The 23,691-nt window shown below is 42.2% G+C and overlaps 1 protein-coding gene across 10 annotated transcripts in view; it reads left to right on the top strand.

The window, feature by feature from the left end:
- Positions 1 to 23,691, top strand: part of Rbms3 (RNA binding motif single stranded interacting protein 3) — a 1,312,983-nt gene that overhangs the window by 1,253,770 nt on the left and 35,522 nt on the right. For 5 of the 10 annotated variants that reach the window (XM_085828156.1, XM_085828154.1, XM_085828152.1 and 2 more), the window contains one exon: positions 6,507 to 6,554. The exons of the other annotated variants lie outside the window; for them this stretch is intronic. In XM_085828156.1, the coding sequence (XP_085684282.1) occupies positions 6,507 to 6,554 (48 nt within the window). The remainder of the gene's footprint in view (positions 1 to 6,506; positions 6,555 to 23,691) is intronic. 10 annotated transcript variants of the gene reach the window in all.

The raw sequence follows: 23,691 nt of genomic DNA, 5'->3' as shown, positions 1-23,691 counted from the left end.
ATATCTGTACAGCTTTTGGTCCAGCGTAAGGATGATCTGTCGCCTCTTCATGTCTTCCTACTCAAACAGATTCCAGACACAGGATTGGAAGGCCCAGTGCCTCTCGGATCTCCACAGTAGAGGTCACTCTCTGTCAGGTCCTCTGTCAATTGAGGATGAGTAAGAGTAAAGACAACCTTACTGTGCTAAATGACAATCTTAAGTGTGATCTTTACTTGTAAAAAATAATGAGGCATAATGGAAATATAGGGAGAAACCCTTTATACTTTTTACCCATTTGACTAAAAAGCAAAGTCATCTACATTGCTAACATTCCAATTTGCCAACTAATAATGACACAATATGTGCCTGACTCCTTAAAAACAAACAAACAAAACAAAACAAAAACAGGAAAAACAGAAAAAACATCCTCCCAAGAAAACCAAAAACCCTAAAATATAATAGGCTTCAAATTATTGTAGTTCCTAATTAAATAAATAATTTAAAGTTGTATATCTAAGGCTTTTCAATCTGAACAGAATCAGATGGGGTCACCACTTTTCCCAACTGGCAACTGCCAAAATAATCATGTAATGATTTCCTGTGCACCACGGCCTTGCTCAGCAAGGGAAAGACTGCAGCACAGGGACCTTGTTTTCAATGCCAAATGTCCTGTTACTTTTTCCTTGTTTTCACTGTGTGCTTTCACTACAGCAAGTAAACAGTGTTTAGTAACAGTATGAGCATCGTATAACATTAATTGTTGGCAATATGACATTAACATTAGAAGTTGGCAACTTGATAAGGTTTTTGAGGGAGGAGAGAAGACACATTGTTTTGCTGATTTGTTCAAAACTGTAACTGAGCACTCTTGGTGTGTGTCGAATACAGTCATTTCTTCTGTTAAATCACCTCCCTCATACCGCATGCCATCATGACTTTCTAAAATTTGCTGTGGATTACCCAGTTGACTTATCTACTTGACTTTTCCCACCTAAGTGGACCTACCTCACAGTTCCCTTACTGGCACTAAGGGGTTCCAGTGGACTTAGGCATGGCATCGGGGTCTAAAGCCCAACTTGGCTTTGTGTTGGCTGTGCATGTTTAGACCACATTCCTTGGCTTCCTAGAGATTCGCTTCTTTTCTTACAAATTGAGAACAGTAATTCTGTGTACATCCCTGGGATGTTATTGGACAGCAGGATACATAGCAGCCCTAATGTACTATGTGATAAGTAGGCACTTATCAAGTGAGCCACCCTTAGCCTCTGATGCAGCCTACCTGGTACAAGTTCAGGTCACTGTAATAGATGCACCACCCTATTAAACTAACAACCCAGCACCTTTGCTTGCTCTACGAGGGGTATCACTTAATTCTTTAACATGTCCACTGTGCTAACTGCTTACATAATATCCCAGGGTTCCAAAGCTAACCTTCTAATCATGTCAATGAATGAACTTGCTGAAGGTAAGCAAATTACCTTGAACATACTCTCTGTATTGGCCACATTATACAAATATACATGGCGTTGAAATTATAACTGAGAGGGATTTCCATTTCAATGCGATACCTTTTCCTGGGTGATGGACACCTAATGGGTGGAGACAGCACCTTCAGCAGCCAGGAATATAAGAACTTTGTGTGTAGAGAGCAGAACCATGACCCATTTGCCATCAGCTTACCCCATGGGCACACAGACCCAGGGTAGTCTCGGTGCCCAATTCCTTTTTAAAATATAAACTGACTGTATTTTGAAATGAAATATGCATGTACTTATATATCTGGCCCTGCTTGTCCAGTAAACTCCCCCTATTGTGCCTGAGTCTCTACACCTTCTCTCTGGCCATTCCTCTGTCCTTCCTTCCGCAAGCTCAGATATCACCTCATTACTCAGTCCATACATGCTTTCGTTCAGCAATCCTGTCCACGCTCATGGTTCCCCACCCCATCAACCACACTGAAGACTCTTAAATCGAAGTCTTCAATGCTAGTCTCAGAACATTAAACCTGGTCTCCATGGAGATCCGTCTTCAACATCTCAAAGTCACTACAACTCACATTCATGGCCTGGATGTCCTTGAGTTTCTCCTTCCAGCCCTACCCTTCTCCTCTTCTGTGTTCTTTTCCTGTTTTATTTCAAGTCACTATTGTGATGATCCACCGAATAGCCAAACTCTACCCTTGGGACTCAACACATACACGGTCCTTCTTCCTCTCCTCCATACACAATTACTTTAAGTCCCAGGAATTAAATCCTGAACATTTGTCAGATCTACCCTGTCTTCCCCATTCCTTGGCTTTGTCTGGAGTGTTGTGTCAGTCTCCTAACTGCACCTTCAGCTTTCAGCCTCAAGGGCCTACAGTTCATCCTCCACCCTGTCCTCTGAACTATGTGTTAACCACTTTTTGTCGGCATGATAAAACCTCATGACCAAGAGCAACTTACAGAAGGGAGAGCCTGTTTGGCTTAGAGTTCCAAAGAAGGAGCCCATAATGCCAAGGAAGGTGACACAGCTGGTGACAGGGGCAGGAACCAGTGTGATGGCATTTCTGTCACACACACACAGGAAGTTCAGGAAGAGAACAAGAGGTGTGTTGAAGCCATAAAAGCTCAACTCCTGCTCTGAGTGACCTGCTCTCTCTAGCAATGTCCTATGTCCTGAAAGCTCTGTAACTCCCTCAAAGAGTGTCACCTATCGGGGGCTAAGTATTCAAATCCCTGAGACTGTAGGAGGCATTTCTCCTTCAAGCCTCCATCGCTGTATACTGGTGTCTCTCTCCAGTGAGATGGTCTTCAGAGACTTTCAGACATCTGAGCTCTTGGAAATTTTATAAAAAGTGAGGATTGGAACAGAAACAGTCCAGGAACAGATAGGCTCCCAGGGCATAGTACAGTGAGATTTGAGGGATAATCCAGAGTAGGTACTGGTCAGGCTGCAGAGCAAAGGAGCTACAGTAGCACTATCCTGTTCTAAACAGAGATAAGGCGACTAAGCACCCTGCTTTCCTTTTTTAAGATTGTGACAAAAGGAATCATATTGAACCAAAGCTTCCTTACTTTTTGATCTTCAAAAAGGCAGGTATATCTCATCTCGTGTCACCTCAGATTTTAAAATCATGTCATTAAAAGAATTTCCATCTGGAATTTTCCTCTTCAAAGTGTATTGGTCAATTCACTACCCAGTTCTAAACTGGGCTGAATCTCCAGGCTTTAAGCTAAACAAATTGGATACAAACAAGGCACCTATTTTATGTCATGGTTCTAATCTTGGAGGATTTTTTTTCCCACTTCTCCTGCTTTTGTTTATTCTTTCTCACAGAATTCCTTCAATGAAAGAAAAGCCCCATTATCCATAATTTCTTATCGAGTTACTGGGAGCTTTAGCAGAAGCCGCCCGGGACTTGAGTGTGTTTTAAGAACCTCGATATTGCATGACAATCTTGTTTTACAACTTTCTTATCTCTGTTTCATTTGTTCGGCTGCTGGTCACCAGTGGCTTACAATGTCACCAGGCTCTTCTGAAAGAAAGCAAAAGACATTGTTCCGCAGGCTCCTTATCTCCAGTGCAGGTTGCCTTCCTTACCGGAGCCACCTAAGCACTGTGGCATCATCCGATTTCTGTGGTGTCAGTATTGCCACGCACAAAAAATGATGCTGGAATTGTAGTCCTGATGAGCCAGCGCTCGCTGTCATTCTCCAGGCACGCCACTTCTCCACTGTTCCAAAAGTCTGATTATTACCAGATGAAAATATGTATTATTCATTTTTCCAACATTAGGTATAAATATCAAAAGTGAGCAGAAGATCTTACATGGAATTATGACTCAGTAAATGGCATCTTAAGCGATAAATAGCTTCAGAAATCCCAATGACTACAATTTCTTAAGTGAATGCGCAAGGAAAAAAATAGCAGCCGATTACAAACTAATACAAGACAGGAAGTGTAGACGGAAAGGCTGTGATTTTTTTCAACAGTTCTTTAATCTTAATGAAACATAACAGTTCTATACAGGGAAATTTTCTCATGGAAAGAATGAATGAAGAGTTAGGGGCAAGTCTTGTTAGGGGTGGAGAGTTACTTACAAATATTAAACCTTTACTTCTAGGAATATGGATCTTGAGTTCAAGTAAATTAATATCATTACCTAAAGGTCTTAATAGAAACACTGTTGAGGTACGAGTGACTTGGGAGTAAAACAGGGCATAGAAAACTGAATAACATGATTAAAACTATCATTGCTATAATTTTACATATAAGCATACATATAAGTATACACATACATCAGATAAGATAAACAACCCATACATTATTTATAAACACGGAGGAAAGTTAGCTTTGATCATGCCTTTGACTTGTACAGCATCAGTTAGAAGCAAAGTGTCCAACCAATCACTTCAACACACATCTCCCAGTTGTAAACTTGCAATTTTGAGAAGCTGGTGGACAGGAAAACTGTAAAATAAAGGAGAAGGACTTTATGTCTCAAAATACTCATGGTATTCTAGACGGTGTTTAGTAGAGACTAGTTAGCCAACCACTATTCCTTCATCCATAGACCTAAGAATAGCCCAACACGAAAGCACAGCAGTCCCATACAAGTAAGGAAAGCAACGTTGAGATGCCAAGCCAAAAGCTAGGGCTGGGGACTTGCGCCTGTGGAGCACAGTGTAGCTGTGAGGGATTACTTAGAAAGGAGCTCTGTCAAGAAGCTCAAGTTGGGTGGAGTCTGGAGAGGTGCCTCCGTGGCTAGGAGCACTTGCTGCTCTTCAGAGGACCTAAGTTCAGTTCCCACGCACCCACATTAAGTGGCTTACAACTGCCTGCTGTCGTCAGCTCTAGGTGATCTGGGTCCCCTTCTGGCATCCATGGGTACTACACATACATGCAAATACACACATACATCTTAAACAAAAATACTACAAAACAAGTATGTTTATTCTTCACAATGAGATTGAAGGATTTTCTATTTTTATCATTTTGTTTGTATTCCTCAATTACTTAACAGTAGACAATATTTACTATGTTAACTTATATGTTTCTATTTATATTGTAATTATAGATATGTACATATTACAATGTGGTATAAAAATGAACTCTTTTTTCCTACATTTTGAATAGTAACTTGAAGTTTTATGGAAAGGTATCTAGGAACTAAGATCCCTCTTACCAACATCTTTGGAATTGCTATCAAATCGACTCCACTTCGCAGTGGGGCTGATAGTCAAGTCAACAGGCCGCTAGTCTATTTCAGGAGACCAGGCCATTTTTGCATCTGAATTCTGAGCAATGCTTGCTTGTTCCTGTCGCCATAAGTGCTTTACGATGTTCACAGCCCTCTTCAGCCATGCTATTCCCTCAGAGGAGTGATCGGCATTAAACTAGGAGATATGTTGTGAATAACCTCAAAAGTTATTAAGTGCATAGAAATGTACAGTTGGGGGAGGGGATCTAAGCTTTTAAAGGGCAATACAGGTCACATGAATGAGATAAGAGCTCACATATTACCGTTGATGCCTTAATCTTTTTGAAAAGCTGGGAGTAGGCTCAATGTTTTCAGGTCTTAGAAGGCCAGTTACAACTGCAGGTTCTGGACCACCTTCATGGCTAAGGGATAGTTAGGAATGGGAAAATAGATATGAGGGTTCCAGAAGGGGGGTCAGAGAGGGCTATAGGGTGTGGGTGAACATGGCCGAAGTTACATGTGCATATACTGGGATGCAATAAACCCATCATCCTGTATAGTTGCTCTATTCTAATAAAAACCTACAGAGAAGATCGTGGCTGGGCAGCGAGAGTTGAAGATTCTTTGTCATTTTTAAAGTAGCCGATTGTTCTCCAGTGTCCCTCCCCCACTCCACCCCCCACATCCCCAGGTCTGCAATGGCTACTTGTAGTTTAGCGTCTCTCTACATTTTGCTACCTCCAATGTTATGATACATTGACAAATAACCATCCATCCTCTGTTTCATGAGATCTAGCCTTGGCTAGCCTTGGTAGCTATACACAAGGTTCCTGATCCTGGGACAGAGAGTGTTCTGTGCTCTGCCCCTGGTCAGGATTATGACTCTTAAAAAATGGGATCTTGGGCTTTACAATACATTTAATCCATATGGTGTGAGAACATGCAGAATTTTTATTAATTTCTTTTAAAGTTACTTATTTTATTCTCCATTGCTTCCACACTTGGGTGCCCTCCAGACAGGCTGTCTCATAAAATTATTAAAACATCTGGGGAGAGCAAGAGCCTCCCATGATTCCCAAAAGGAGCAACCAAACAGACGAGAGGAAGATGGTGATGCTCTGAGACCAAGGGGTTCCCTGTAGCATGCACAACCTGCTGATACTGGAGATTAAGAATCAACTGTCCTCTAGAGTCACAGTGCCTGGAGTGCTTACAGAAAGGGGGTGGGGGCAGGTGGCTGTGGGGCGCACACTGGGCCCTTCCAACCTGTAAAGCTAAGTCTCTGATTTTATTTTCCTTTGGACTTCATTGCAATCTCTCTCATGCTCTTTTTCATTCCAAGATTCAATCCCAAGACAGAATTATGGTACTTCACCAGCTGTTATGTCAGGTAGGAAAATCTCATTCCTTTCAGACCTAATTGGACGGGAGAGATGGAACTTGCCTGGTTTTCTCCAAAACTCTCCAAAGCAGTGATTCTCAATAGTGGTGGGCACAAGAAGCTGGCATTTCGTTTTGGCAAGGGGAGGGGTGTGTGGTTACAAGTCTATTTCCTAGGACAATCTGGCTTTATGTTTAGGAAATAAATACACTGTCTTTAAAATAAAAGTAAGATCTCTGAGATGCTTTGCCTATAAAAGATATGCAGAAAGTTTAGTCAATGTTCTGTATATCAGTGGGTCTCACAGCTTGACAAGGTCATCAGAATTTCTGACAAGTGGGAGAAAGATTTGACATTTGTCAAAAAAGATCACATATTAATAAAATGGAAGATTGAGAAACGCTGCTTTAGAGACCAGAGTTCCTCAGAAGTCGGAGTTTTCCCTTGTGCTTGCTTGGCTCCTAGGACAGGACCTGATATGTGTATTCAAAAAAGAAAAATGTGGAATGAATCAAAACTTCAATTCTTTTCTAAGACATTGTATTTGGGATATCAAAAGTGACACTTCTGATATTCCATTTTCACAGCAAGGTAGCAGAAGTTGCTTTGAGGATACAGGAGAGTCTTCAGCATTCAATTGGCATTATTTAATTTGATTTGTAAATGTTAATGGTGCAATTTGGAGCTGAGCGTATGCGCATAAAGAAGTTGGTGCTTTTTTTAAAAAACTTTTGGAATACATAGATACTTCGCTTGCATCTGAACTTTCACTTTTGCTTTGTTGAAAGATGAAAATGAACACAACCATAAAAAAAAAAAACAGTTGATTTTTGTTAATTTATTTTAACTAATTGAAGAGTAGTGGCGAGCATGGAGAACTTGGAACTTTGAGTCTTTGGCATGTTTGGTGGTTAAAGATAATCAGATGGAACCAAGAAGGTCTTTGCAACAAGCACATGAAACCTGGTTCAGGTGCAAAAGAACCCAGGGGGCAATTGAGGCTGGCAGCCAGAAGATGGCTTTCAGTGAAGAGTAGCCCACTGAAGGCCCCTTTAGCGATACAGCATCTAAGGGTACTGCTTCCTCCTGTCATGCATCTCTTCAGTTATCCTCATGGTTGTACTCATCTCAGAGCTGTATGATTTTCCTGACTGAAGAGCAAAGAGTTGGCTTCCAGCTGGACATTGCTTTGGTACTCTTGGTCTCCATGGATTGCCATTCATTAAAATGTCATGTGCCTGCCATTTTAATGTGTCTTTTGCATTTAAAATATGTGACTCTGTAGAGGAGACTTGGTTTGTCATGTATAGCTTTTACTTTCTTTAAACCTTGGCCTCTTTGCTTGACAAAAGGCTTATAATTAACCAGTAATTAACCTCATAATTAACCAGTACTACTAATAACAAGTAACCCCTCAACCAAGTATCATCTCATTTTTAAAAACATAATGAATTTTGACCTTGGTGGTACACACCCTTAATCCAGGAATTCAAGAGGCAGAGATAGGCACATCTCAATAAACTCGAGGCCAGCCCAGTCTACAGGGTGTCTTCTAGGCAGCTATATAGTGAGACTGTGTGTGTGTGTGTGTGTGTGTGTGTGTGTGTGTGTGTTTGTGTGTGTGTGATAATGAATATAGCAAGATATTCACATACCCCCCCCCACATACACACACACAAACACATCACATCATATCACATCACATCACAACGAAAATTGCAAGCTGGTGGTTGGAAGTGTTTATGCTCACGGGTTCCCCTCTATACTAATCAATGCTAATCAATATTGGCACAAAACAATGCCTTGCCTTGGGAGTTCCCATATGATTCCACTAAAACTGTCAAACAGATAAATGACTTGTTAAGTATGATACCTTAAAAGAAACTTAAGCATGTAAGTGTGTGTTTGTGGAGTAGGAAATAAAACCATATAAGAAAATGAAATTCCAAGATATGGGGCTTATGAGTTGTCTCAGTCCTTAGAGTACATACAGAAGGCCCTGAGTTCAGCCCTGCAGCACGCACATTAAAAAAGCCAGACGCACAGTAATGTCATGATTGGGGAGGCAGAGACCAGCCAGTCTAGCCAAATAGATAAGCCCCAGACTAATGCAATACCCTACCTCAATAAAGTATGTGGATGGATCCCGAGGAATGATATCCAAAGTTGACCTCTCCTTATTCCCACATACAAGTGAATTCATGCATATCTGTACCTGTACACATGTGCACACACCTAAACATGGAGCCCCTGACCACACACACACACACACACACACATGAAAATCCAATATGATCTGTGGTCAATAAAAGATATATTAAGTTGCCACCCTTGGAGTACGAAGGAAGGGACCAATAGGGAGCATATGGAAAACTACACTTGGTTCATCCTTACAAGATTTGGATGGTGGTTGGACATATTGTGCAGTTGTCCTCTCATTAGGCTTATGCCCAAGTAGAGTTAGATACACTTGGAACAAATGGTTGTTAACTGGCTTGTAGACAATTTGATTGGCTTTTGTACAACTGAGTATCTTTTGTCCAACCATTGATCATAGTAGGGAAGCAAATTGAGTCTGATTAAGGTAATAACTCTTTTTTCAAATATCCCAATGTACCAGTATCAAGCAATTTAGCTAATTAGCTTTTCCCAATATACGAGCCAATCAAATTGCTTTACTACACTAGAGTTCAAGATATTAATTTAATTATTCATGGAGATATAATCTAACCAATTCTTGTTCAATTAATATTTCAAACCTTCCCAGTCTATGTCTGGGTGGTAGGTACTATGCTAAGATTGCAGATGCAAATGAGAATAGAAAGCCCATCCTCAGTAAAAAAAAATCAACAGCATAGTCAAGTTTATCTCGCTGTTTCTTGTGATTATTATTTGTAATGATATAAATGTTATGGAGAAACAAGAATGTAGAGAGAAGTTTTGAGATACAAATGAATAAAGTGCATTTGGAGAAGGATCGGTAATGTTGAAAAGGACTTTTCCAGACAGACTACAGTGGGAGGTCTACTAGGCATACAGCACAAGGTATGTCAGCTCTTAGAATGGGGACCAGGGTGAGGGTATTGACTGGGAACCAGTCATTTGAGATTTGAGGGCAAAATACAGCTTTGACGTACATCAGAGAGAGGTCTGTGTGATTCTCATTTTGAGTAAGAATTCTTTGTTTAGTCATGTGTCATCTGTTTCTGTTGTTGTTGTTGGTTGGTTGATTGTTTTGTTTTGTTTTTTATCTAATCTCAGTTGGTAACATACTATGTGTTAGCTCATGTTCAAGGATGGGAATAGAACTTCTCATTAGGATAAAAAGACATTGGTTATGAACATCTTACTACAACAATGTAAATACAACTACTTGTTCCATTCCTAAGGAAACAGTTAAAGTTCAGAAGCTACTTGTATCGGTTTTTGGTGGTGGACACTTGGGAAAACTCGTGAACTTCCTGTACCTCATTACTTGTCTGAGGAAATACTGAACAGATCCTGGCATAAACTATGTATTCAGATAGAGTTTGCTACAGTTACACTAACCATTATTGCCACAATAGGTTATGTTGGTATAAGAAGGAGCAATGGACATGAACTAGCGGAGATCAGAGAATGTCTTCAGGAAAAGAATTCTCTAAACATAGAAGCAAAGAAACATGGGAATTAGCTGGGTAAAAAACAAACAAACATTCAAACAAACAAACAATAGAGCTGAGAGTTCCAGACCAAGGAACCAACTCGTCCTTGGGCTTGCATGAGCAGAGGATGGAGCCGTGCAACTGCATGCAGATGGCTTAGCAGGACACAGAGAGAGATGGGGAGGAAGAAAATTAGCTTAACAGGTTGGCTGGCTGTAGCAGCAATTGTCAGGTATGGAGCCTTGAGCTCTATCCTGATGATAATGGAAATGTCATTGAGAATTGGAGAATGACAGTTGCCATGCCTATAGGATGGAGAATGTCTGGAAAATGGGCAAACAAACAAAACTAAACACCGCAACACCCCCCGCCCCCCCCAAAAAAAAAACAGAAAAGGGCCAAATCACTGAAGAATCTAAGGAAGACATCATGGTGGCATGTCATCACATTCTGAGAATAACCCTGACATTACTAATGAGTTTGTCATAAGTGACAGGTTTAGAATACCCTGGATATTATAATCAACTGAGTATCAGGATAGACATCAAATTAAGAAAACATCGGTCTTTAACCCCCCACAGCTCAGGGGCCCACCATTCCACTATTCAGGAGCTAAGCTGAGGAAGGATCACATTGCTGGGGAGAAGGCTGATTTCTCTGCTGAGTGTGTTGACTTTAAGATGTCTACACACATGACAGTGGGGAGACTGATTGCTGTTTCTGTGTGTGTGTAGATCTTAACCACTATCTTTATATGGTGGTAGAGTTTGGAGTTACCATCATGGGATTTAGTCCCATTACCAGGATGAATGGGCTTGGAGGCAGGACAAGTAGGCAGAGCCCTGGAAATAAGCATAAGAGCAGAAAATGGAGCCACAAACACACAATAAGGCACCATGAACATACAATACTGCCAGGTAAGAGGGACTCGCTTACTCATGTAATAGATGAAAGCAAACCAGAAGAGGATGTCTCAAATATGTTATGAGCAAGACAACACTACATCTCACTTTAATAAACATGGTCCCTAGAGAGGTTGGAGGTGGCTCTGCAGCTAAGAGCACTTGATGTTCTTTGCAGAGGACTTGGGTTCAGTTCTTAGAACCTTGGTCAGGGAGCTCACACCACCTGTAACTTCAGGGGATCTACTGGCCTCTACAGGTAAGTTCACACACACACACACACACACACACACACACACACACACACACACATGTAGAGTGAAGTTGATAGTGGTATTTGGGAAATGGTAGGAAGAGTGAACTCATGTAAGTCGTGGGCAGATGCAGCAACTGAAAGCAATGCCACAGGATTGAATCAAATGACAAAGAGGATCTGCAGAAATGGAGCATGCCACCGATCACGGGCTGATATTTTAAGATGGAATCTCTCTAATGTGATGGGGAGGAAGGGGGAAGACAACAGTAAAAGGTGTATCTAAGAGGAGATGAATAAGAGGAAGGTCCTCAAGAAAGCCACATTTGTATTGGACATGAAGAAAGGGTGTCCTGTGTGCATGCAGGAAGAGGAAGCCACTCTTCGATTCTATGTGACGTTCTAAGCGATGACTGACAGTCTTCAGGAGAGGCAATGGGGGGATTCAGGCAGAAGAGAAACTAAGAAAAATATGGAGTGGGAAGGAGGGCAGCAGAACAAAACGAGGTCGAAGGGCAGTTCATTCAAAGCTATAAATGGTGGGCGACTCTTGTGACAATTTAAAAAATTATTAGTGTGTGTGTGCATGTATGTGTGTGCATGTGTGCATGAGTGTGTGTGTATGTGCCACAGAATAAATGTGGTGGCCAGCTGGTACCTGAAAGGATTCAGTTCTTCCCTGTTATTGTGGATTTCAAAGAACAAACTCTGGCCATCCATCTTGTGAGGCAAAGGCTTTCACCCATCCAGCCATATTGCTAGTCCAGGAAATTTGATTCTGCTTGCTATAATGATCAACCACCAAGGAAGCAGATTAATCATTTCTGAAGATGTCTGGCCTGGAGGAAGAAAACAGGCAAAGTGCGCTGATGGTTTGGGTAAGGAAAGAGCCAAACCACAAATGGGTCTGAGGAAGACTTTTGAAGAACAGACAAAAGATAATAGGAGGTAGAGCGAAGGAAAGACAACTCAGGCATGCTGAGATCTGTGGAGTGGTGAGAACCAAAATAATTGAATTTGAAAAGGTTGGACCTTGAACTATTTTTGATAATGTACCTGGTCATGCAGTTGGGTAGCCATGGTGGACTTGGGTAACTGAGGGAAAACAGGCAACATGAACATAAACTACTATTATGAGGGATATGCTTACCCATGCAGGTTTGGTTTGGTTTGTCTTGGTTCCTGTCATTAATAAGATGTTCAAGACCACGTATAGTTTTGGTGGGAGAGGTCTAGGGTGAATATTTATGTTTCAGCCGTGAATATGTAGTTTAAAAATAATTATCCAGGAAGAGATGTCAAGGCAAGAGTGGCAGTGTCCTAAGAGAGTGGCTGACACTGGGGATTGCATGTCTCTGAAGTATTCCACTGCTGTCCACTGTCCTCACTCACTGCTCAGGGACGCCATCCCGGGTCATCTCAATTAGAAGACAGATGACTACAGCCACACATCCTTAATACAGCCTGCCATTTACTTGTCTACTTTTGAGGCTATAATTTAATTCAAAACATTTCTTTCTCCCCCTTCCTCCATGTTAACCCTCTCATAGACCCCCTCCCTGCTCTCCTTCAAATTCTCAGTCTCTTCTTTTCACTAATTGTACGCTTTCGGGACTGACGGCTGGCCACTGGACAGCCGATTGTGTACTCTTTCCAGGGGAAGACCACCACTTTACTTAGTTGCCTGTAATTCTTTGTGTACTGTTGAGGCCTGATGGGCTTGTCCCATTCAGTTTGGCATGTCCATTGTTGTCATCCTGATCAGCTCGTGCTTGGGTGGTCATGTTACCAAGACTCTATAGGTGTAGCCTCTGATAAGACTAAGCAACACAATAGCAGGACAAACTCCCCAGTCCTCTGGCTCTTAGAGTACTTCCACTCCCTCCTCCCCATGAGTTTCCTTTTTGAAAGAACTTTTTAGGGAGAATATGTAAATGAGTTTCATTTTCTTCTGGGACCCTGACTGAATCAAAATAGAAAAGAAGACTGTGTCCACAAAGGAAGGGGAGAGTCAGAGTCCTTCCTCCTCTGCCAGGACACCTGTGGCTCTGCATTTTAACCTGAAACATGGGAAGGGGAAGGCAGTGGGGAAAAGCAGAGAATGGAAGCAACATGTGCTTGGTCTCTGCCATAGACTTTTATAGATGATCTGAAACGAACGGAATGGATAAGGATCAGTATCCAGTGAGTTTTCACAGAAAAGCATCCACAAGTCCTAACACATCAGCCAAATATGAGGCGTTGATGTTGGATTTCTGCACATGGAGTTATGTATAACACAGAGGACCACTACTGTAGCAGAGGCTGGTGGACAGGCTTGTGACTGCAGCATTTGGGAATTCAAGGTCAGACTGCTCCATGCAGACACTCCCAGGCCTGCCTGCTCCATGGAGACAGAAACCAGCCTGGTCCATGCAGGCAGTTAGAGGTCGACCTGCTTCATGCAGTTAGAGACCATCCTGAGCTGCATCGTGGAACTTAGTCTCCCTGCCTTCACCCCAAATCATACTAAAGAAAACAGATGGCAAAGCACTACACAGCTGGCTTCGCAGTTTCTGCTAGCTACTGACACACATTTGCATGAGAGCAGACTCCTTAGGCGCAGACGTTGAGACTTAGCTGAAGCCGAGAGCTTTATGCTGCGCCCCCTCCCTTCCCCCCCCCCAGCCTTGGGTGAGAATTATTTTTGAAGACTCCCCATATCCTTTGCAGGCTGGCAGATAGTGTTGAAGTGTCTTCAAAGAAGAAAGCGGTTTCTCAAGCTCCCAGCAGCGTGTGTTCTCCTGGATCCCATGAGCTAATTCCAAATGACTTCCATCTCATCCCTTAATTAAAAATTAGGTCCATTAGTAGTTCCAATTAGCAACAATTAACCATTAAATTGTGTTTACTGTAAGAGACCTGACACAGTTATAAGTGTTCCCACAAGCCACCCTTGGAAGTCAGCTTCCCCTCTCCCCTTGAACATGGTGTGCTTCTTTGATGGCAGGAAGGGCATCTCTTGAACTGAGCTGTCTCTTTTCTCTAAGTTGTAATGAAGAGGATTGCCCTCCACTTAGCTATGCATCCAGCAGATCTGTGCAAGCTCTCTGTGTTGCTGGGAAGAAGCAAGATGGGACAGGACTGAATTTGCTCATTGTCTTTAAAGAGGGAAGAGTCTAACAGAGACTAGGCTCCAGAGAGGGGCACATGGTCCATTGGGTGACAGAGCTTCTGAGTTGTCTGCCCAGCAGGCTGCACATTAAATATAGTATTTTACAAGAATTAGACACATAGGTATATGCACACTAAGTCTTCTTGTCCCTTGTGGTGTATTTGGGGAATATTGTTTTCAGTGACCTAGTCAAGTGACATCCTCTAAAGAAAGATTAAGCCAATAGACTCATCTTAGACATGAAGATCATTGGTATTTAGCTCAGTTGTTTTGTTTGTTTGTCTATTTGTTTGTGTGTTTGGGGGTAATGTTGATTTTTGTGGGGCTGTATATATATATGTGCTGCCTCAGATGTGTGAGAGTATGTATGTATGTGGATATGTATGTATCTGTGTGTATGTGTGTGTATATGTATGTGTGTATGTATGTATGTATGTATGTATGTATGTATGTGGGTATGTATGTATCTGTGTGTATGTGTGTGTGTATGTATGTATGTATGTATGTGGGTATGTATGTATCTGTGTGTATGTGTGTGTGTGTATGTATATATGTGTGCATGTGAGTGTGTGTGTGTGTGTGTGTGTGTAGAAACAAAGTCGATGACAGTGTCTTCTTTGATGGCTCCCCTGTCTAGTGGGATTGCGAGTGGTCATCACTCCTACCTAGGCCCCGAAATCTTAACTCTCATCCTCACACTTATAAACCAAGTGCTTTATCCACTGGCATTCAGTGTTTTTGTACCAGTCCCATTGGGGATATACTAAGAGGTGCAAAGTCATACACTTGATTTTAGTGCCCAGTAAGATATATCTGTGAAAGTCCACACGGTAGAGCCTCCTCGGCACCAGATGTCTTTCCCTTGGCAGCATGGATGGATCACGCAGATGAAGGCAGACGTAGCTGTGTTCCTTTAGGCTCAGCTTCCAGAGTCTGCAGAAAGTGGCTCAGTTGGTAAAGTGCTTACCATGCAAACAAGGGGATCTGAGTTCATTCCCCAGAACTGATATAATAAAGCCAGGCATGGTTGTGTGTGTTTGTAATCTCAGCACTGAGGTGGTAGAAACTTGTGGGTCCTTGAGACTCAATATAGCAGCCAGTCGAGCTGAGTAATAAGTAAAGTTCAGGTACACTGAAAGAAAGCAACTCACACAGCGTGGAAGCATCCTGAGGAAAGACAGCTCTGAGGTTGACTTCCGGCCTACACACATGTACACAACACACACATACACACACATGCACATACACATGACTTCTGGCCTACACACATGTACACAATATACAACACACAGTCACATGTATACAACACACACATATGTACACAACACATAAACCCAGTCACACACACAACACACAGACACAAACACAGAACAGACACACATGTATACAATACACAGACACAAACACAGTTACACTACACACATGCACACAAGACATAGACACAGACACACATGTATACAACATACTTATACACAAGCACACAACACATAGACACAAACACACATACACAACATATAGACATACAGCCATACACAAGACATAGATACAGACATACACACTCACAGTCAAACACACACAGATGTAGATACACACACTCATACATACAAACAGAAACACACTCACACATACACACACACTCAGACACTTCATTTATTATTTCAGCACACTTTGTTTATTATTACAAAGACAGTCTACTCACCAGGTTCGGCCTACATGCAATAATTTGCCCACCCCATCCTCATCAGTGTATTTTCATAGTATCTGATGCAAAGTGCTGTCCCTTACATCATTTATAAGACAGGATGTAACTTTTTTAAAAACCAACATCTTTTTCCAGAGTGACAGAGACTAAGACATCTGGAGAGACATTTCTTAAGCTGGTTCTACCACTACTAGTTATGGCTTACTCATGCATAGCTGCTTCTCTGAGTGTTGAGGGTACCCTAAGGGAATAGGTAGGTTATCTGTGTCTTATTTAAAAACAAACCACTTTGTAGAGTGAGCCCAAGACTGATGGAGATCTGGCTGTCTTCTGTGTAGCAGTCAAAGTTAAGTGCGCCTTGGGGACATAGTAGACAAATAGGTGTGTAGGCAGCACCACACAGAGGTTGTGTAGTGGAGTCCTTCAGCAGGAAGTACTGACTTGAAGTATAATAGCAGCTGAGGTATCACCTACCATGCTGGTCAGAGCTAGCTCACTTTGACACTACACTCCAATGATATATACCTACAGAAAGGCACAGACCACACAAGAGGCAACAGAGGAAAATAAGGCTTTCAAAGCAAAAATAGATTCGGAAACGAGCAGGCAACATGGGCATGGGCTACAGATCTGGTGTGGAAAGTGCACAACTCCATTTTTAATCAACAGTATAAACTGGGCGCCTGGGGCTTGGTGAGAGACTCCAGCTGTGAATCAATCGTGAGGTAATCCTTGCTGTAGGCAGTCTGGAGACACGAGATACTGTAGCGATGCCACTAACAGACACCTCAGCATTTCTCTAGACTCCATGGAAAATTAGTTTATCACGAAGCAACATGCCAGAAACATCTGATGGTGGGTCTCTGTTGCAAGACTCTCTGTGTGTAAAAATGGAGTCTCTTAACTCTTCTTACAGAAGTGTGAGGTGCTGTCACATTTTTAAATGCAGCTCGCTCCCTTGACACACAATACCAGAAGCCATTGTCTATACTTGTGCTCTATGTCCCTTGTTCAAAGAAGAAATGAATCACCAATGAGTCCAGGAGGCTCACCCTGTGTCTCTCACTACAGGAGTGCAGATTTCTTTTGTATCCACTGTGTAGAGTGAAGAACCTTATCTGGTTCTCTTTGTATGTGAGACAGTTGAAAGTAGATAGGATATGTTGGCTGTTTACTTCCTTCCGCCTAAGGTTTGTGACTTTGAGTAATGCTTTGGTTTTGTTTGATTTTAAGACACAAGAGTCTTACTATGTAGCTCAGGCTGGCCTTGAATCCTCCTGACTCTTATATCTAGGATCTCAGGCAGGCACTCACATTTCCTGCGTGTTTTCTGTTTTTATTTTGTGCTTTATATTATATAACCCTTAATTTTACAAACTTCTAATAGCTTCACCATGGAAGTATGAAGACTAACTCCTATTTAAAAATACATGGAAAAGGTGGCTAATATACTAATCAGTGGTGGAATGCTGACCTAGCATGTTCAAGGCACCAGGATTAATTCTCAAACTGTGCACGCAACACACACATACACACACACACACACACACAACCAGGAGGAAATACAAAGAGGACAAAGAGGCAAGAGAAGCTTGGTGCTGCCAAAGCTCTGGGAGAAGGCATGGGAACCTCGGCCTTGGTGATGTCTTCATGCTGTGAAAATTCTATAACATTCAATGGTGTTGGCCCCCCACATCCATGTAGCTATAAATGGGAAAGCATGTGGTATTAAACATAGAAACAAAAGTATGTAGACTTAAGAGGTTGCACATGATTACAGGCCCCACTCTTTCATAATTAATTCTCAAAAGTTCTTAACACTTTCTTTATCTTTCTTCTCCTGGCTTTAAGTGTAAGTAAAAGCCCAGGATATACAACAGTGAGAGAAGTCACGGACATGCCAGGCAAAGTGCCTGGGGAATGACCAGTTTGTAAAAGGTGACACATAATTGAGACTTCCTTCCCTACATTCAGGCTACGGTATCGGGGAGATCCAAACTGGAAAGCAAAGTGGAACTGTAGAATTGTTTCTGACACACAAGCAGAAGAAATACTACAGCAGTTAATTCCGTATTTTTCCTCTTGTTAGAATTGTTGTGGTATTACTAGCTGAGTTACATAATAAATAAGTTCTAAACATTGTAAATATGAAAAATAATATAATGCAGAGCAGTAAACAGCTGACGAAATGGTAACTATTTATTATTCTGAGGACTAAAACATATGCATGGGAAGAATCTAGAGATAAGAACACGCTTGCCATGTGTGGTTTTAATTGCTATTACATAAACTTTTTAAATTTTGCTTAGTAAATAACACAGTTTACTAAAATATTAATAGTGGTTTACAGATGTGGATGACATTAAGGAGATACTTTATTTTATTTTATTTTAATCTTCGAGATTACAATGTAATTACATTCCTCCCTTTGCTTTCCTCCCTCCAAACACTCCCCACTTACCCCTCCCCAGCTCTCCTTTAAAGTCAAGGCCTCTTTTCTCATCAATGGTTATTGCATACGTATATGTCTATATGCACATGTTCCTAAATATAGTGTGTTTGGTCCACATAACGTTACTGTTAGTATCAAGAGCAAGTGGCAGAATTAATGTGACCATGAAAATGGGGGTGATGGGGACTGTGGCATATCCATCACTGGCAGTGTGGATGGAGGGATGTCCCCAGTCCTCACACTTCCCCACTCCTCACACTTCCTCTTAGCAGCCTCTGAAAGTACTGTGTCTCCTTTTAGCTGCAGCTTACATTTTCTGAGCATCTACCGTCACTGTTAAGTTTTATGTGACTTCATTAGATCCCCACCAGAAGGTCATTGCCTCGAACCAGCTGGCTGCTGCTTTGGGTGTTTTTCATATTGGAATCTAATTTCAAGTGATCTATTTCCATCTTGGCAGGCAGTTAGAAGCATCTAGAGCCCTCCCAAATCAATTAATGTGAGACTCTCAGTCTTCGGTGGTTTTTGGAATTGACATAAGACACTTAAAATTGGGCTTCTTCATGCTACATTTTAAGTAGCGTATTGATGTTATGTCTAACTTCTGCATGATAACTATAGATATACACACATATATTCTATTGTTATATGCGTTTTTTTTCCAGTTTTCGGCTTAAACCAATGTTGCTTGCAACAATTTGTTTCTTTGAGATGTATTCCACATTATACAGCTATCAGAGTCAAGTAAGTCTCCTTCTCAAGTCCATTAGCTGCCTGAGTTCCTGCTTACACTGCCTTCTTTCAGACGGCCCTGATGAGTTCAATCTGACCACGTGGGATTTATTGGGCCACTCCAACTTTCCTCTTCTGAGCCATGCACTTAGGAGCATTCATTGTGCTTTTCCTTTGATTAAATATTGATGGAAGATCCATCAGCCAACTCACCTTCACACTACACACCGAAGCCACAACCACTCCAGTCATCCCCTTACAAATGGGAACAAAGCCCTGAACAGATTGTAAACCAATGGCGTCCTTTGTTCTGTCTGTGGTGGGCATACCCTCGGCTGGCACCGAAGCCATGACAGCTGCACAGTGATGGGTGGCAAACTGCTTCAAGGCACACTTTGATTACTCCACATACCTGCTCCGAGCCCAGAACCTGCCCAGGAGCCTCATCTGCCAGGGAAAGCATGAGACTCCAGATTTGGGAAACTGGAGTTTTATTCATAAATGAACAATTGCTTCGACAAATTAAATGTGGAAGGTCAGGGCTTCGGGTGGGAAATTAGATTTCAATGTGGAAAATACCCAAAGCAACAGGCAGCTGTTTAGAGGCAGTGACCTTCTGGTGGATATCTGCAGTTAAAAGCATGTATTGTTCTTCCAGAGGACAAAATGCTAGATCCCAGCACGCACATCAGGTGGCTCACAACCCCTTGTAACTGCAGCTCCCTCTTTTGGCTCCTGAGGACACCTGTGCTTATGTGCATTCACCTCTACCCCCACAAAAAATACATAAACCTTAAAATCTTAAATTATGACTATCCAGAGTCATGGGAAAAACATTCACATATTTCAGATATTTGGTGGGGGAGTGGAAATCTACAAACCAAGGACTAGGGACCAACTGCTGCCAAGCATGTAGGTTCACTCTTTAGGAGAAGGAGGAAGGGTGTCCATCAGCGTCCCAGGGATGCTGAAAGAGCAAGTCTTGGATGCAACTTGGGAAGGCTTAAGGACATGACAGCTGGGGCAGCATTGGGCCTGAACAGGGGATGAAAGGCATTTCCTGCCTGTTCCTTCCTTCATCAGCCTTATCCAGCAGACCAGAGGGGTGAGGCAGGCCATGCTTGTCTTTGAAAGGGGACCAGTGGTCATTGGCACATCTCCAGAAAGGGCGGTTTGTACGTGCACAGAAATACTTGTCCATGTTTTATAGCACTCACTCACCAAGAGGCCTGGGCTGATGAGTGTGATTAACCTTTGAAAATTGTTTAATCGGACCTATTATGAACTCGCAAAGAGCCGCAGCTAATTAAAGACCATTGGAAAACTTCCCGTGAATTCTTCCCATGTCTCAAGGACAATTATAACATTGCCCGAAAAATCACATCCAAATGCCGAGTGGCCTGACAAAGGATAAATAGACACACTAAATAAGCCAAGAAAGTGTTTCATGCCTTGCACACGCACGCACGCACGAAGGACACATAAATTTGCATCCACGGGGAGCACACCAAGAGTGCCTTATGCTTTGCATCTAATGGCATAATCAGGTATAACAGAGTGTCTGTGTCCCCCTACAGAACAGTTCTTTATAGTTCAGTGGGGCCTCTCATCCATATGTATGCCCCTTCCCTGGTTTTAAAGTTTCTGATCTTTTCAAGTCCCAAATTCGAGGCCTGTCATTTTTTTTGTTCATAACGTAACCATCTTGTCTCCTCCTTTATGAAAGATGAGGGACTTTATCCTCACATGCTTCCTTATCATGTCCAGGCTCTGCTTATTCATTTTTCCCCTCTTTCTATCCTGTTTTATCAAACTACATCACACCTCCCCTTTTAAATCAGTTTGGACTTCCTTCCAATTTTTTGTTTGTTTTTTGTTTTTGTTGCCTCGTGTGTTTGGTTGAGAGAAAGATTTACTATTTTGCCTAGGGTGTCTCAAATTCACAATCTTCCCGTCTTGGCTTCCTGAATGATGAGATAAAAGGCATGCAACATCATGTTAGCTCTTCAGTGTTCCTAATCTCATCTGTCTTGTAGTGTTTTTTTTTACTGACTTACAGAATAAATTAGCCTCTGCCCTGTATGCCCCTCGTCAGGACATTCTTGCTTATGGGTGCTTTCCCTGTGCCTGACGTCATGGGTAGGTACCCCCACCCTCCATTTCTCAAGGGGCTGCTATTGGGGTACTTTGAATTGTGTCATTCTGTTTCTCTGTGGTGTCTGTCATCTGCTTCCTCTCCTTGAGCTGCCACAAACATGACTCTGGTTAGCTGTCTGTCTTCTGCTGGAATGGCCATACCAGTGTTTTCAATAACTTCCTGCACATTCCCAGCCCACCCTTCCACCCTTCACCTTCCACCCTCACAATTTCAGTCTACTTCAGTCTCCTCTGCAAACTTCCTTGGGGCTTTGGAGAGTCTCTGTAGAGGTTACTTCTCCATGCTAAGGGTTTTAAAGTTACCATAACCTTGCTTCAGGATGATGAGGGTGTTTGGCAGCAATGTGAAACAGGGGTCTCCTTTCTATGTAAGAACTACATGGTTTACTAATCGCCTAAGCTGGAGTTGAGAAAAATCTCTCAGAATCATTTCTTCTACTTCATTATGCTTCAAACCTCAGAAATGAAAAGACACCAGTGCTCACAGGGACTTTCTTGTTCATGTATATCCCAACAGACGCCATGTTTACACCCAGTTGAGGTCATTCTATGCGCTAACCCTCCCTTCCCTTTTACTCTTATTGCTGAAGTTCTTTTCTGGGTTGGCACAGGGCCCTTTCTCCCACACTTATTCTTCACACAGATCTGGAATGCATTTTTGAGATTAATATTTTAAAGTACTTTATGCACAGAGATGTGGTTCTAATTAACATTAGTAAATGACTGTCCCTATCAGCTGGTTCCTGTTGAGAAGTTGAAAGCATGCCAAATTTTTATAAGCTACTGCGATTTTCTCTTATAGCAAACCTTCACCTTGGAATTGGTACATACCAGAGATGTATGTACCTAGTGGTCTAGCTTCATTCTGTTGCTGTGAGAAATGCCATGACCTAGAAGTGACTAACAGGGGAAAAAGAGCTTATTTCAGCTTTTGGATTATAATCCATCCGTTGCGGGAAGCTGGGGTAGGAACTGAAGCAGGAACTTGAAGCAGAAGCCACAGGGGAAATGCTGCCTTATGGTTCACTCACAGTTTCATGCTTGCCTAGCTTTCTTATATAGCCTAGAACCACCTGCCCAGGGGATGGTGCCACCCACAGTGGGCCGGACCCTTCTGTATCAATTAACAATTAAGACATTCCCCAAAGACCTGTCCACAGGGGAATCCAACCCGGGCACTTCTTCAATTCAGGCTTTCTCAGAAGACTCAAGACTGTGTCCTGCTGACATTCAAGGCTAATTAAGATAGTCAGCCTAAAAGACAGTGTTCCAGTGTGGTGGCTAAACATGTCATGTGGTTGCACCACAGGCTACAATGCAATTATTGCCCTGTGGTTTCTGAGTTCAGACTTAATATTTTTCTCAGCATAACATTTCTTCACAAAGTTAGTCCCCAAATAAAGGTCCGTCTGTGTTGGAGAGTGCGCACGGGTTAGTTTCAGTTCTTCCCGCCTTCACTCATTGGAGAATATGTGTGCAATGCCTGTTTCAATGCGCGGTGGAAATGCACAGGCCTTTGAAAGGGGTAGCATAGAAGTTTCTGACAAATGAGCTTCTTGAAAAGTGCTTCCACTTCAGCTTCTCTGCCTCATGTAGCTATCAGACCTGTGGCTCAGGGGAGTAGGCGTGAGACAGAAGAGATTGTTAGGCATCCTCCCTCTGTGAGGATTCTAAATTGTGTTAGGCTGAGAATTGTGTGTTACCTAGACTGCAACACCCCACCAACCTCCCCAAACACAGATGAAGCAGGCCTTGGCATGGTGTTGAGCTGCCCTGTGTGAAGGGCACCCCGATAACACCCTTGGGAGCTTGCTTTACTTAAGACTGTTGGTTATCACACCACAGTCTGCTCCTTCAGTCTGTGTCTCTTGCTTCTGTATTGAAAACCGTTCTGGCCCATTTCTGGTTAATTCTCATGCTTAATGGACAATAGGACTTGTAAGATTCATTGTTAACAACCTTTGATAAGAGTTTAAAGGCACATGCTTAATTAGCCGGCTTGATTATCTTTCCCTTCCTTGGCTTCATCTTTCTCATTTATTCAATGCTACAGTATTTCCTACAGGTCTAGAAGCTGCTTTTGATCCCCTTGGGGAATAAGGTGAGCTAAAACTCAATAAAGGCTGGGAATGGAGCTGCACAGTGTGTCC

The sequence above is a fragment of the Mus caroli genome, unplaced genomic scaffold (genome assembly GCF_978045245.1).
Source record: "Mus caroli unplaced genomic scaffold, Mus_caroli_1 scaffold_11, whole genome shotgun sequence".
In the NCBI taxonomy this organism is placed as follows: domain Eukaryota; kingdom Metazoa; phylum Chordata; class Mammalia; order Rodentia; family Muridae; genus Mus; species Mus caroli.
Note: the sequence above shows the minus strand (reverse complement) of the source record. Positions and strands in the feature narration are given on the sequence as shown.